We start from the raw sequence: 15,641 nt of genomic DNA, 5'->3' as shown, positions 1-15,641 counted from the left end.
GGTCAAGAAAACGTTGTGCTCCCATGTGGAAAACATCACAATCACCCAGAGAATTATACCCTTTCTTCATGGCACAAAGTACCATTATTGTTTATTGTCCACCTCCCTTATTCCCTCTCTCAATGATGGATTAACTGCTCCTCCACTTTAGATGAAACAGAGAAATCTTGGGATGGAAAGAAAGGGGGAGATATGGGCCAGAGTGCCGCTGCAGTCACCAGTCGATGAGCCACCAACCAAACTGTAAAGGAGCGGCCGCCGCTTTCTGGATCTCTGATGAAACCGCAGAGCGGTCCGGCTCGGGACCTGCAGTCGTGAAATGCAGCTGAGCCAACAGTGTCACCCCTCACGCTCAAGAGTCCACCAGCTGCTCTAATGCCTGAATGCTGTTCAAGCTTGTAAAGGCTGGTACACGGAAAATGACATCAAACCACATCGTTTTTTTAGAGGGCCCGTCACTTTATTTGTCATGGAACTGGAAGTTGTAGTCGGGTCAAGAGCTGCTGTAGTCAACATGGTGTGGCTAAGATGGGGGTCCTCTGGGTCCGTGCACTGAAGGCTCGTTTCTGTTCCAGCTTAGCAGAAAATATGCTGCAGTTGCCTCTGACTTTGACCCAGCTGGAAATAGTCAGGTTTAAGGGTTGACATTTTTTCCCCTAGTTTACTTTAACAGATCATACTGTAAGCACGTGTTTATAATTTAGGACAGTTCTGCTTCTTATAATGATTTTGCAGCACGAGGCTGAGCAAACACATTCGCTGTCGGATACATCAACTCGGCCAAACTCTTCCCGGGACACAAGTCCACCAGCTGAGGTGTGCGACCCGAAACATCGAACGTTCAATTAAAAGGGTGGCAGTTTACACAGGGAATGGGTAAAACAGGCAGCGGCGGTTCAAATGGGAACCTGGAAAATGGGGGCCAATTTAAAGCGTCACTTTTTAGTATGCAATAAAACAGAAGCTGGTGTAATTTACACAGAGGTGATTGAACAGGTTGAACCACAGTCACATGCAGGTGAGAAAGCTCGCTATGACTCACAGTGTGACCACATCATACACGGTGCCTTTTATTTGAAGTTATGATGCTCTGGCAAATGGATTTAGACTCTCCTGCTTGGAATTCAACAGAATGATTGAGCCATGTCACTTATGGGGCAGCAAGATTCTATAAAGATTTTTCCATTTGTGAGAGGTAAATACAAAAATGACTTAATAGCAGGTCAAAAGGCAGTCCAGCAAATATGGGATGCAGACTAACAATCGCTTTGTGGTTTTAATTGGAAAATGGTCAGATTGAAACCCTGACAGCTCTGAGTCAATAGAAATACTGGCTATTCACCTTTTCACCCCATCTACTCAGCAAAACATCATGATGTTCACCCCTGAACTTTCCCTACCTTCATAGGAAGACACTTCATTTGTTTTCTATCTTATTTGAATGTATGTATGATGGATTTCACCTTAAATCCCACGTCAAGGTTCAAATCTCACATCTGGATCCCCTGATGTGAAAGACACCTCATATTTTGTTGGAGGAATTGTTGAAATGAAAGTGGACATGTGCTAGGCTCTTGAAGCACCACACCAAAAGGCACCGTGACCCATGACCTCTCCAGTCATGGCAAGCATGAACTTGGTGTAGTGATTCAGAACCAGTACTCCCTCTTCATCAGATTCTATAAAGGACTGTATGCTTTAGGCAAAAAGATGTTTGTTTTCAGACATCGTTTGTTTTTCTGCCCAAAATACTAGAAATTTGTTGGGAAAAAAAAAATCCTAAATTTACCAAATTCGAACCTGCCTGTATTGCATTAAAACAGAGCCCTGAGCTCCAGTAGCTCAATAAGGTCTTGCAAAGAAATTAATTGCTTTTTAATGTCGTTGGCAACATAGTTTGAACATGAAGCCTGTTATTAGTTTTTACTTATTATAAAGTCACACGATGATCAACACATGTGCAAAAGGACTTAAAATGACCTGCAGGAATGTTTTGGGATTTTTTGTCTGGCCTCATTATCTAAGAAAAGCGTGTGAGTTTCTTGTGCTCTTACCAGACTTTCCCAACCAAAGCAAAGGGCTAGCGTGAGTGCAAAATGTAGCAGCAATCTTCAAATGAGCTTCCTTCTTGCAACATAGCCATGGTCTTGATGATCTGAGATTTGGTTCTGGATCTAATTGTAAAAGCAATGATGAACCAACAAACACTACAGACTTGGTCCATTTAAACCTCATTATGACAATTGCATAATTCCTGATTTCTGATGGTTAGTCTTGGGTAAATGTCTAGCAAAGATCTTTTGTCTTTTATCATCACAACTATACGGAGAGCTTTGAAGATGCGCCCAATCTCAGTTCGTGGTTTTATTCTTTTGATTAGCACTGCACTGTTTCAGAGGTTGGAGGTCAAATACACCAACAGCGATCAATGGAAAGATTGGTGTTGGTCTCTCAAAGGGGGATGTTTGGATTAAATTTCATCCACTAAAGCTGAGAAATGTGTTTCCTTCTGTCAAAAAGACAGGGCAACATGGAGGAGTGGCTCTGATTATCCCATATGTTGGTAATTTATCACACATAAAACTCACACCTAATTTTCACACCTGTAGCCCAACGTGCTGGAAGTCTAGTAATTCACTCAATCACACACACACACATACGCACGCGTGTAGTCCCACACACAAACATGCAGGTTCTGGCCGTGGGTTTCCTCCCTCTGTGTGGGAGGGGAACAGGGACATCACAGGCCAGGATCAGGAGAGTCCACGGGCATGCTCGGCATATTTGCACCCCATGCAGCAAAACTCTCTCTCAACAAAAGCCGTGCTCACACTCTCTTCCCCATTTGTCATCACCTTGACTAAACTCATCCTGACCTCCAGCTCGCACATCTGAAAAACACCAGAGCTGGATGTGGTTTTGACACAGTTGCCAGAAAGCATGCTATGGCTACAAAACCAGATGAGAGCTGTGCTGAGTTCTACAGTCAACGTATTGAACTGAAATCAGTCGGTAGAAAATATCCTCATCCTCTGCACCCATTCATTTATTTTGTTACACTGATTGTTAAACAACACACAAGCTGCCGCTGCTGCCGTGGTAGTAAAACCTTGGTGTCTGTCCGGCTGAGAAACTGTGGAAACAGAATGCTTTTTTACTCCACTTACATGAAACAAGCTACTCCGCTGTATGGCAGGCTGATGTGCCAGGCCTTCCCTGATCCACAACAGGCACCTTGGCAACACAGAGACAACTTGACAGATGCACAAGGTTGATGTTATTTTTTGGTTAATTCAGCCACTTTCTGGCTCTACAGAAATGACATGGGACACAAACTCCTCACACGGGGTGAAATTCTACAATTTCACATCGGTTTCCCTGCCCTCCCTCTAAAAGGCACAAAATAATTAGCATTGGAGATGCAGACAAAACCTGGCTGCTAACTAACTCCAGCAAAATCTAGCGTCTACCACAAAGTTGTGGCTCATTAACCCTTTAAGAGGACACAACCTGGCACCCCTCCGAGCTGGCCGAGGCCAGAGGGGAGATGTGAGTCAATAGCCAGGGTCAAAAGTGGAGTGCACCACAGGGGACAGATGGCAAATACCTGGGCTCACTTTCACACATGGTGCCTGCCCCCCCCCCCCCCCCCCCCCCCAAACATGAACATCAAAGTCTTAAGTTTCTCTTCTGAAACATGGGCTGGATCCAATATCACGGGGTTAAAAAAAAAAACAACCAAAAACTGCTGTTGTGTTTTACCTAATCTGTCACTGAACAAGGTGGAGCCCATTTTCTTATCAAAATGAGAAGAATATTGCTGTTTTTCTACTAAGGAGGCAGAAAGGTTTAGCACAATGCAAGTAACCAGCGGACAGCAGGTGCCTTCTCCCTCACACCCTCTTCAATATTGCAGCTTGTACAAAATCCCCCCGAACAGAGTTGAAAAGATCAGAAGACCCCTGTGGCTATGTGTGAACTATTTTAAAAAAGTGACTCCATGTGCCTCTAATTAAATGTTCACTAAAGCCAATCAGATTGCAAGGTGCCCAAAAACAGAGACGTCATTTGAAGAGGAAACACAGAAGAAAATGCAACATAAACAAAGAAAGATATCGTATGTCTCAATACATTCTGCCCACATGTGTTGAGGTGGGCCCTTCTTTATATAAATAGTATGTATTTTATTTTTTCCCCATGTAGCAGAACAAAGCATCCTGTTTGTTGTCGCCATACCTCTGTCATTTTCCATGATGCAACACTGGAGGCTTTTCGTGACCGAAGCTACTCTGGAGGCTTTGGAAGCAGAAAAGTCTAAAGTTCGACCGAATAGACTCGCCTATTTTATGGAGCAGAACCAACCCCTGCACTGTACTTTATGGAGATGATTCTGTGCCTTTGGTGATGAGATCCAGCCCAGCATTATCCATTACACTTCACCATGGTCCATTACTGCACCAAGGCGGTACCGTCTCTGAAGCCATTAGCTGGTAAACACATAAACCGCGTGTGACCCCATCTACACATACCTATTAGTTAGGGGTCCTGTTGGTGACAGCTGTTTATACAGCTTAAGGCGCTGCTCCTGAGACCTGGCTCCAGTCCAAATAAAATAATATTCAGTTTAGAAAATTCTGCAAAGAACACAATACACACATAGAAGGGAGAAAAGAGTGACTTCTCTTCATATCCTTAGACTCGTTTGACTACCTGGTCTTGAAACCCAAAATTACTGACAAACTCCTGAGGGCAAGAGGAGAGCTACCACAACTGATGGTCACGACACAGCTTGTAAGCTTTACTGTTCTTCCACATTGTGTGTGTGCATCATCGTGGCAGCCCAAGTGAGGTCCACAAAGATGAGGACAAGACAAACAGCGACAAAAACCACAACCGCATGACAACCGAGGCAGATATGTGCTGTCTTAGAGTGAACAGGGCCGGCGGGTATTGGACCCAGTGGTGGCGAAACGTCTTGGTTTAAAGTTACACCATTGTTACAAGACGTGACTGCTGAGCAGGAAGCATCATCCAGCGTGTCCTTAATGAACCTACATTGGGAAGTGTCTCGTATTCTGAAATGAGAAATCATTTCACAGATCTTTCCTCTGGGTGTTATAACAGTAGCTAATAATGAACAGCCCTAACTGTTCTGCTTTCCTCGACATCTGTGAGCGCATTGTGTCATTTAGTTCAGCTTTCAGCTGCAGTATAGCAGCAAAGATAAAAACAGAAAACAAAAACCGTACTGAAAGGATTGCTCATCCATGGTGGCTGAAAGATTTAAAGACATGGCCAATTTGCAGCTGATGTTACCCACCATAGCAAAATGGCACATAAAAGCTGATATTCATTCTTTTCTTTTCTTTTTTTAAAAAACATTGTGTGTGTGCGTGTGTGTGTGTGTGTGTGTGCGCTATGGAGGAACAAGCAAACCGCTGTGCTGCCTTGAGACAAAATATTATGTCCTGTATCTTCCATTACATGACTGATCTGAAGTGTTATTGCTTTGTTCTGATGACAGACAGATTCATGTCTCATTCAGTCACTCCAGTGTGGCTCTGCGTATCCTCTATTCCCATCACGGACAATGAGCAATGAGCTCAACACTGAGGCCTAGTAATGACTCCCAGTCTTCCTCTTGATTAAAAACACACCAGTGCTTCTGCACTCCGCAGGCAGCCATGAGGCCTTTTCTCTCATCGCACCAAAAGGCATGAAAACAAGGAGATAGAAGCCTCCGCCAGCCCAGACATAGGGCCAAGAAAATAAAAAGCCTTACACACTACACACGGTGCTTCGATCCCAAATAGTCCTAATCCCAAAGGCGAGTTTTTAAGCCTATGGGTGCAGGATTACCAATACCAACCCAAATCTCAGTCAAAACCATTCTCTGGCCAGCACGTCTATGGTGGCGCTCAAACATCACGTCATCTTTTCAGGCTTCACACTGTTTCATCACATCATTGCTCTGGTGGGCGGCAGGCAATTGTGGGTGCAGCTGCACCTTTACCTTTACCTCCCATATGTAGCCCAAATTACAGGCTAGATCCACCCAAGTACTTGTTATTGCATCAGGCCAGCTCACTTCCTGTCAATACAAAGGCTCTGCATGCTGAGCTTTATATTCATGTGGCTTGTAAGCATAATTAGAAGTCCCATAAAACCGGGGGGAAGGGGGAGCCCTGTCCATCTGTCGAGTGTTACGGGGCGAGCTCCTGGGATGTCGATGCTGCACTTGAACAGCATCGATAAAGCCAAATAAAGACATTTTCTTTGAACATTACGTCATCATTTGGTCAGAGAGAAGCAACAACCACTGTAGTTGGGATAAAGTATTTGATTTGGCCTGCTTATAGTTCAACTTTTGATTTTTACTGTCAATGAGAAGGTCCTGGGTTCAAGCTCCAGTGGAATCATTGACTTTTTAAATTATCCAGTGTAGAATAAATTAAGTCGATCTATCTAAATCTAATATTTTGTACAAGATTGCCTCGGTTAACCACTAACCCGTTCTAACACTGGGCCTAACAATCCAACAAACCGGAAGCTTCCACCAAAATCCTGCACACTGTAACTTTGAGTGTCGTTTAATCGTTTCGTGAACAGCAAAAAGGAAATTGAACTTTTCTTTTAAACAAGAGCGATTAAATTACACCTGAGGGGGTTCAAGCTTTGGCTCGCGGCTACTCTCCTACCTGTGAAGCCATTGTATGTGTGTGTAATGCTCTTTTTTGTGCTGTTGTTTTAAGTGTTAGTCCCACATTAGGGTTTTTACAACCCAATAAATCTGAGAGAATCAGACCAAATTGGCTAGTCATATTTAATAGCCTTATAAGGAAGCGTATTAAGGTGTAATTACTATGTGGGCGTGCATAGGTGAGGCTTACAAAATTGTTCTGGAGGGACACGGCCGTTTTTGTTTCCAATCACCACGCGGAAATATGGAGCATGTTAAGAGATTTTACATATTAAGTTTGTTTTATTTCACATTTCCGAAAAAAATTGAATTTTTATGGCATGGTAAAATGTAGCCCAAAGTAAAGCCATCTGTTTGGCATTCAGCCTTGCCAACATATTTGTCCTGCGATGACAATGATTGAGGTTGAAAAAGAAGATTCCCTCAAGGATTTCTCCTCCTGCAAAATATCAAGGGGAGAAAAAAGAGGGACAAAATCTACTCACATTAGGTTTTTACGTGATGTGATAAAGTGAGAAGAAGTGTCATAAAACGCTCTTGCGAACTGGGCTCTGCCACTGAACAATGACGTGAATCCATCGTTTCCCCTCCCTGCCTCATTCATTTACATAAACACAGTATTTTTTTTGTTTAAAAGTCATTACAGGGATTTACACTCAATTTAAGGGGAAAAAAAGATGGAAGTGGAACAAATCAGCAGCACTTTGTCACGCAGACCCTGAGAGAATCCGTCTCTCGGAGAAAGTTCATGCCACTGCATGTTTTTTCCTCTACTGGGTTTTTTCCAGCAGTGTATCATGGCCATGAGTGTACTGAGGAGCCTTTCAGTGGCTTCATCTGATACCGCTGTGACTTGGAGTAGAAGCTGCGCTACGGGCCAGGCTTGACATGCATGGGTTAGTAGGTCAAACAAGGAGCTAGTCTTTCGAGGGAGTTTTGAGGCTGGGTCAGACTAATGTGATTTATCAATACACCACATAAGCAAGTCATTGTCTGTCACAGCCACAATAATCCCCACGACAGACCCTGCACGTGATTGGTCGAGAAGTCGGGGCTGTTTGATACCAATCTTGAGTCATTGTCATGATTACAGCATCGTGAACCTGCAGTGTTGGGCTCTGTCTCTCTCTCTCTCTCTCTCTCTCTCTCTCTCTCTCGCTCACTCTCCCTCTCTCTCGCTCACTCTCCCTCTCTCTCACACACACACACAGATTCAGATTTAAGCTTATGGAGACTTGGCTGATGTGGCCTGGGAGAGAAAAGGCCGATCTCTGTTCCTTGATGCTGGAGCTCTGGCTCAGGTCAAGACACAGCTCACTGTAATCCCTCTCAGGTGATGCTGCTCGCATTCAGCCATTTCCAGCTGATCTGCTTAAAGTTGCCACCCCCATTAAACAGCCTCCATCTCCCCTTCAATCAGTTCAAACTCTGCCGAGGATGACAGCAACAAGGGAGAACTGTTTCACTCCCATGAAGTGATCGGTCTGGCATTTCACATGAATAAAATAGACTAACAGCTCCTGTTCACATCATCGGGATTAGTGTGACATCATGTGAGAAGGCTTTAAGAAACATCCCCTTCCCTTTTTTTAAGTAGCAAAGCTCATTCAAGAGCAATATCTCACCTTTCTTTCATAGGAAGCACTTCATCGTCGTTTTAAATTATTATTTTTTCACATTATATTGTGCCCAAGTCTTAGCTCCGATCTAAACACCTGCAAACATTAAGGGAGATTTCACTTAACATAGACCTGATTGTTTTTAAAAACAGCTAATGATTTTCCTATTTACAGCACTTATAAATTCTGTCAGAACTGTAAAAACATATATACTCATTTAAAAATCCCATTTATATCATTTTAGGTGGGCCAGACTAATATCTCAGAGCATTCACAACAATGAAACCCATATTTGTGTGTATTTTGTCACTACACACCATTTTCCTACAGCCAGTACATGTCGTTCACCTTTGACCTCACTTCTTCTTCCATGCTAGGCTCCACAGCCTTCATCTAACTACTCATGTCCTTCAAAACATCTGGCAACTCTGTTGAAGTAACAGATTACAAGGCTGAATGTGATCTGAGGGAATGCTGTATCCTGCTGGGAATTCAGATTTGCAATTTCTGGCAAAAGGCGGTGGGACCGACGGTATCGGGTATCAACTTATCTCTACTTTTGACCACTATTACCGAATCATTTCTGGTTTAAATAGCTCAAGGTCTCTGCTCTTTTCCTCTTTTCCTTCAGGCAGCACTGCTACCCCAGCCTGATTTTATATAGTCAGCAGGTGGCATCATTAGCCAGAGAATAAAAATGAAAGGCAATACCCTTGGTGATATCATGGAAGGGCTTGATGGACTCCATCTCCTGCTTGTAACGGACAGGAGAGGGTGAGGGTGTAATGAGATGTTACATTAATATGTTTTGTCTCTCATTTTACATGATAGAATCCTACTGAGGGCTAAACAGGAGGTTGAGTTCTGCTATGCAGTGAATAAACTTGAGATTTCCTCAGAAAAGATGCTAATCATGCAGCAGCGATCCTTGTTTTTCATTTGACATCGCTGATAATCAGTGCATTATCTTTCACACCTAATGAGGGTTGTGATGGCACAGACAAATATTTCCTTGAAAAACTGGAAAAGCAATTTGTTCAACTATGTGTTTCATTACGCTCAACAAAACCTGTTGAGAGCAGTGCGTGGTCAAAGAAGGTTTCGAACGTGTCTGGGTCTCAACACTCCTGAACGATTTGGAAAGCTCTCCGTGCGTGCCAGACAGGCTGTGTATAAAGCTGTCACAGGAACCTCGGGGGCTAGAAAAATATTCAAGCATTTCTTGGCCTGTGGGAGAGTGATATCTTACACATGCGTCTTTCAATATATCCACGATAAATAAAGGAAGGAAGCAAATACCAAAGGATTGGCCGTCTGCCACAGCCTCCTGGCACTTTGGCCGAAAGCGCAGCTAACCTAAAAACGCAGTTTTTAAAACATTTTTCTAAAATCCGCACAGTATGGAATTATTTTAACAAGCATTACATCCAGTGTGGGAGCTGACAGTAACAATGTGGGGTTTATAGTGCATGGCCCAAAGCTATTCCCGAGGTCAAATTTGTAAGTTAACCTCTTGATCTCATCCCCATTGGTTAACCCAGCACAAACCACCGGTCTCTCTCACTCTCTCTCTCCCTCCTTTCTCCTCTTTCTCATGAACACAGACAAGGCAGATAAAGACAGATAGGAGGAATTTCTGCTTAGCTGTCCAAAATACACTTCAGACAAAGGAAGAAAGATTGTATCTCCCCAGCATTGTTTGAGATCACACAGTCGTCGGAGAAAGAAACACGCAGAGGAGCTGAGAAACCTGTGTGTGCCAGTACCCCGCAGAGACTGCCTGATTATTTGCAGATGGGCAGTGGAGGGCTTGCAGAGTGTGGAGGTTCCCCCTGGCACACAGCACAAATGATTAAATCTGTGCTTCCCTCTCACACTTAACTTTGACTGACTTTATTCCCCCGAACCACCTCATCGCACGAACCGATTGGTACTGTGCAAAAGTCTGCCGCTCGTGCGCAATTCTCAACAAGTCTCCCTTCGCGGTCACCCCGAGGACCTTTGCGGTGTGTTATGTCACACTTTCTGAGCAGGGCTCGACAGGGGCCACTTTCTTAATCCCACTGTCTCCTCATTCATTCAGAGTATAGAGTAGTATTTGCGAAGGGGCTGATCCCCGGCTCAAGCCCCGCGCCTCCGCTGAGCGATTGTTATGCGGGTTTCCTACCAACTGTTCAAAGCGGTTATGAGATCAATTAAAACCAGCTTAGGGGCTGGAGAGGAGACGTGCAATTCATAAGTCAGGAGAGGGGGTATTCCGGAACTATTCATTAAATCACTCTACAATGCGCCCCCTTTCCCCCAGTCAGCAGCTTCAGCTCCGTCCACACCAGCAGCCTTTGACAGTTTCACATATAAATAAAGTGGCCATTGTTGAGGCCATGACAGTGAGAAATAACATTAGTAGCCCGTCCGACCACGGGGGTTTAAATACGACCAGATGAATATTGATTTAAAAGCGCTTGTGCACATTTTACGCACATTTTACGCATTTGCCCCGATACTGGGATCCTTACATAATGATGATAGCCGTGTTCGGAGAAGTTATTAAGTTTTATCAGATGTTTAAAGGCTGAATTTCTTTCACCGTAAATGTGTGGGATGTCCCCATATTGTAGTTTGTATTGGATTTGCAACGCTCACAATCAGGCATCCATCATCAATTCAGCCAGAATTTGATATCACGTCTTTCTAACTCCCGCCTACTGTGCGCGTACAATGTGCCCATTGGGAAACTACCCACGGCTTTTACAGCCTGGGTGAGCACCCTTGTTTAGGACTGTTGTCTCTGGTGACCCACACACTCAGAGCCATCTGTTGAAGTCAATCCCTGGATGCAGCCTTTTAAATGTGTGGGCTACAACAACCTTTTCTTTTTTTTTTACCTCTTTTGTTTCTCCTCCAGCGGTGCGAGGGTGCCTGACAGTTGCTGTACTCCATACAGTTCAATACGATCAGGGCAAATGAGAATAGTCGAAACTGCATCTGGACGGCGGTTTGTTGCTCCGATTTCAGGAAAACGGTGCCAACGGGGCTCGGAAGGATTTCTCTGACTTCGAGGCGTCCTGTTTCTTTTGATGGTTCTCCTAAGTGTCAAACATCAGACGAGATGCGACATGCTTTCACGCCGCTGATTGGGATCATTTTATGAAGCGCAGTGGTCCTCCAGTCCTCCAGTCACTACAAGTGTCCGTTTCGGTGCGCAGCGGGGAGGACGACAAATGAGTTTATCGTGATAACAGCGTGATGAAATCAGCAGCTTCCTAAACTGTGATGCGTAAAGGTGATAAGACGGTGATTCATAAAAGGAAAGACACAGATATTTTGTGTGTTAATGATTTGGGACAACCACAGATGCAAAGTCAGTGCTCGACAGACCCTCCGAGACGAGGCTCAGCCGTGCGTAATAGTGGCCAGGACGCTCCGCGCTCGTGAATGTCTTACATCAGACGGGTGTGTAAACTCGTGATCCACTTCTAGGTTCCCTCGGATTGCAAGTGCTGCTCGGGAACACGTAGCATCCCTCTTTGTATGAAATTCGTTGCTCCAAAATACAACTGCGGTCCGAGCAGTGGGGAAAAAAGGTGGTCGGAGTCAGAGAAGAGGAAAAGTGTTGGTGGTTAAAAAAAAGATGCGATCTCTCTTTCTTCTTGTCTTTAAAAGCTTATTCCGTGCGTTTTTCTTGTCCCACAACACAACAGAACTCACATGTGTTGCTCTCTCTGCACCGCCGGTGTGAATGAGTGGCTGAGTTTTGCGCGCTGCTGAGTCTGACTGGCTCAACTGGTCCTGATGCTTGCTGCCCTTTTCCTGATATAGAGCGGCGACGCTGTCACGTGTGAAGATTACAAGTTTTGTGTTTCGTCTGATTTCAGATGTTAAAGATGACATTTGGCGTAGTCCCCCACCCAGCCCCTAAACACACACACACACACACCTCAGCGCACCCCCACACACTGGTCGGTAAAAGGTTGCCTCCGGGTCCTAGCGGGAGCAAAAAGTGGAAACATCCATAAGGGGAAAAATGTGATTTTTGTTAGAAGGTATGGGTCTGCAGCTGGGCTGCCTTTTCTGGATCCTGTTTCATTCCTCTAATGGAGTACCATTTTTGTAATAGCAGTATCAAAGATACCATCACTTTCCTTCGCTTGATTTGAGTTTCAAGTTTTGCTCTTAGTTTTTATAGCTGAGATAACTCTGCGGAATAATTAGAGGTTTAACCCCCCAGAAAGCAATTATCTGTAACGAGGCGGGGGCGCAAGTCAACCATCTCGTCACACCTCTTTTATTGCGCACCACCCTCCCCCTTTACTCCCCTAAAACTACTGATAATCGTTGGGGAGGTCATAATTGTGGAACATAAATAAATCATCGGGTACATGTAAGTTTTCCCAGCCCCCGGGGGCCTTTCACACTGACCCCAGCGACAGAGACATACGTGACGGTCGATAGTTTGCACCCGCTTACCGGGAAATCATTGACGGGTGAGGGAGGGGGGGTGACTCGGGGAAGGAGTCAGATGTGCGAGGATGATCTTCCCGTTGGAGGAAGATGTGGATGCTCTACCCGCATCAGCCACTAGGTGTGGCACTTAATCTGTTATTTATTCCCAGAAATGATTTTCATTAGAGAGCCGCCACGGTCCAGGGCAGAGGCTGAGCATCTGTCGAGAAGAAGTTTCCTGCGAGGAAAATCATGTGGAAAAGGTCAACCTATGTTGTTTATTTCTTCCATTTTATTTTTGCAACTTTGGCCACCCTTAAAGATCATCTTGACCTTCCCGCCTCTACGTCGCAAAATGTCATTTTCCACCGTGGTTTTTCACCTTAAATACAGCAGAAATCAACAAGATGTCCACCCTCAAGCAGTAAAACATAAACTCATTCTAACACATGAGTGCAAGTTTCCATTTAATCACTGGAACTGATTGAAACGAAAATGTAGGTGGGGGTGGGGGGGAAACCTCTAACAATATGTTGAATAAAAAAGGTGGAATCATGCTTGTTTCCTCGCCAAAACCTATGGTGACCTTTGTCCTGACTGTTTATTTATTTATCCAGAGAACAGCGACAGACGCTGCGGTCAGGACGGCTGTTAGCCACAGGCAGTGCTTCTGGTTTGGACTGCTCTCTAAAACAACATCTGAGAGTGCACGCTTAAGGTGAATGTGATAATTTAGGCCTCCGACACTTTTATTTTCATGACGTGTCATGGAGAAAGGAGAATGAACCCATTGCTTTATTTCCTCCCATCCCTGCTCTCCTAGGCATAGCAATGCACATTAAGTGGAGGTGACGTCAGTATTGGGACTGTCTGGCTCAAAGCCCTCAGCACCATAACAGCAATGAGGGGAGCTGCTTCACACCCTGCTCATCAGGGTTTCAGAGGGGGGTCTGCGGGACTGGACCTCATCCTCGCAAGGTAAGGAGAAAGAAAGAAAGGGACGTTTCCAAACCACAGTGGTCATCCAAGTTAAAAAGTTTAAAATGTCAAGGAGAGGATCAGAGCGAGGAAATCCGAGAAAGTTATACTTAGAGAGTCTTCGTGTTTGTAGCTGGGAAGAGGCAAACCAGAAATAATCCGACATGACATTTGCAAACAAAGCTGAAACATATGTACAAATACAACTTTATAGCCACCGTAAATCTCCCTGACAAACCATCTCACCTCCAGGTCCCTTCGGTGGGTCTTCTGGAGGCAGGAAGTGAAACCTGAAAACATTGACTGGTCAGCTGGAAATCTCCATCTGGTCATGAACTTTGTGTAGAACAAAACAAGCCTGCACTTAAAGGATGGGCCTGCCGCCAGGTTTACTCTCCTAAAAGATTGAGAGTAAAAAATATATAAATGGATGATTTTTTGACAAGGGGTTTTCTCAAATACATCGTTAGAGCTGGCTAAATGACATTAGCAACTGTGGTGATATAGCTGTGACAACTGTGAGCTTTCACCCAGCCTTCAAGCCTAAAACTAAGTGAAAGATATATCAGCCTTTTAGGATCGCCTGCGTGGAGTCGGTGAGACCTTCTCCACTGACAACGCACTCTATATTTAACTGGAACGATGCCAAGGACAGGGTTATACCAACTCATACCACAGGAAGCTTCAGCTCATCCTCATTCATCTGCAGCACCACGAAGGCGTCCTACAGCCACGCATACATTTTCATAACATGGTTCTCGCTGGTGGAGTTGTGAAGGCTCAGACAAAAATTACTCTGCTGCATCAATAAAGACTCTCAAACTTTCACAGGTGTAAGGAATGCCTGAAAGGCTTTCCATTAATAACTCCAATCTGCTGTTTCCTCAGAAACAAAAGAAGGCACCACTCTGTTTAAGTTGTTTGTCCATCCTCATAACTGCTTACTCCACATTTTTACATTTCTAATAAATAATGCAAGGGGATGTTTCTGTATCACCGCCTAATCTTGACTTGATGGCTGCATTAAGTAATCACAGTAGAAGTTCAGACATGAAACCAGCTTATTCGGGTGCTTTCAAAGGAATCTATGTCCTTACAGAAGTTTAATCTCTGGAGAGTTCAGGGGTCCTCGGTGGACAGCCGGGGCCAACATGCTGCATGCAAAAGCTAAACAAATGGAAACTGAAACAGCCAGGCTAACGAGCGGACCGAGTCCATAAATGTGCTGTGGCTTCATGCTCTTAAAAGACGTTAATAGCCACGGTTAAGTGGAATTTCGAGAGTCAGGATGTAGAGATTTATTGTATCGTTGGTACCACTTAAAATTTTCTCTTTTGTTTTCCCCCGTTTTCGTCTTCTGCCTGTTTACGATTACGCTCACAGATGTCGTCCTGCGTACGTGCCGGTCGTGTTCTCCCAGACTCGATTTACTCCAATACAGCAGGTGCATTTTACACAAACCCCCTATTTGGTTGACAAATGATATGAAGGATACAGAAAAGGCATGTGAAGGAAAGCCTGCGCTGGAGTAATTGTGATAAAGATGTGGAGGCAGTCGACTGAGTTACGAGAAGGTCAAAAGCAAAGGAAAGCGGGGGTTGGGTGGGACATTAAAAAGATTGTGTCCGTCTGGCTAATGGTTCTTTATGGCTCCCCCGTGTCCTCAGATGGGCAAGATGACTGGCAGAGAGTGTGACCATCGGTAACTGTACATCACCTTGGTTTGCTGCCCCTCCTTCGGTGAGCTTGCCTGCCAGGGCTGAAGCGAACCACTAAGACCCCATAAAGCCAACAGACTAAACAGCTATTCATCATTGCTGCAGACACATGAGCCATCACGCGCTGCAGGTTTTACTGTCCACCCCTCTTAGTGACTCAACACGCACATTAAAACTTCATCA

General features: G+C 44.6%; 1 protein-coding gene across 1 annotated transcript in view; it reads right to left on the bottom strand.

The window, feature by feature from the left end:
* Window positions 1-12,233, bottom strand: part of rspo2 (R-spondin 2) — a 42,723-nt gene extending 30,490 nt beyond the window's left edge. The window contains exon 1 of the mRNA XM_003965898.3: window positions 11,205-12,233. Within this exon, the coding sequence (XP_003965947.1) occupies window positions 11,205-11,304 (100 nt within the window). The 5' untranslated portion in view covers window positions 11,305-12,233. The remainder of the gene's footprint in view (window positions 1-11,204) is intronic.
* Window positions 12,234-15,641: the final 3,408 nt, after the last annotated feature.

This window comes from Takifugu rubripes, chromosome 7 (assembly GCF_901000725.2).
Source record: "Takifugu rubripes chromosome 7, fTakRub1.2, whole genome shotgun sequence".
Classification (NCBI taxonomy): domain Eukaryota; kingdom Metazoa; phylum Chordata; class Actinopteri; order Tetraodontiformes; family Tetraodontidae; genus Takifugu; species Takifugu rubripes.
This window is presented reverse-complemented; position numbering and strand designations above follow the sequence as displayed.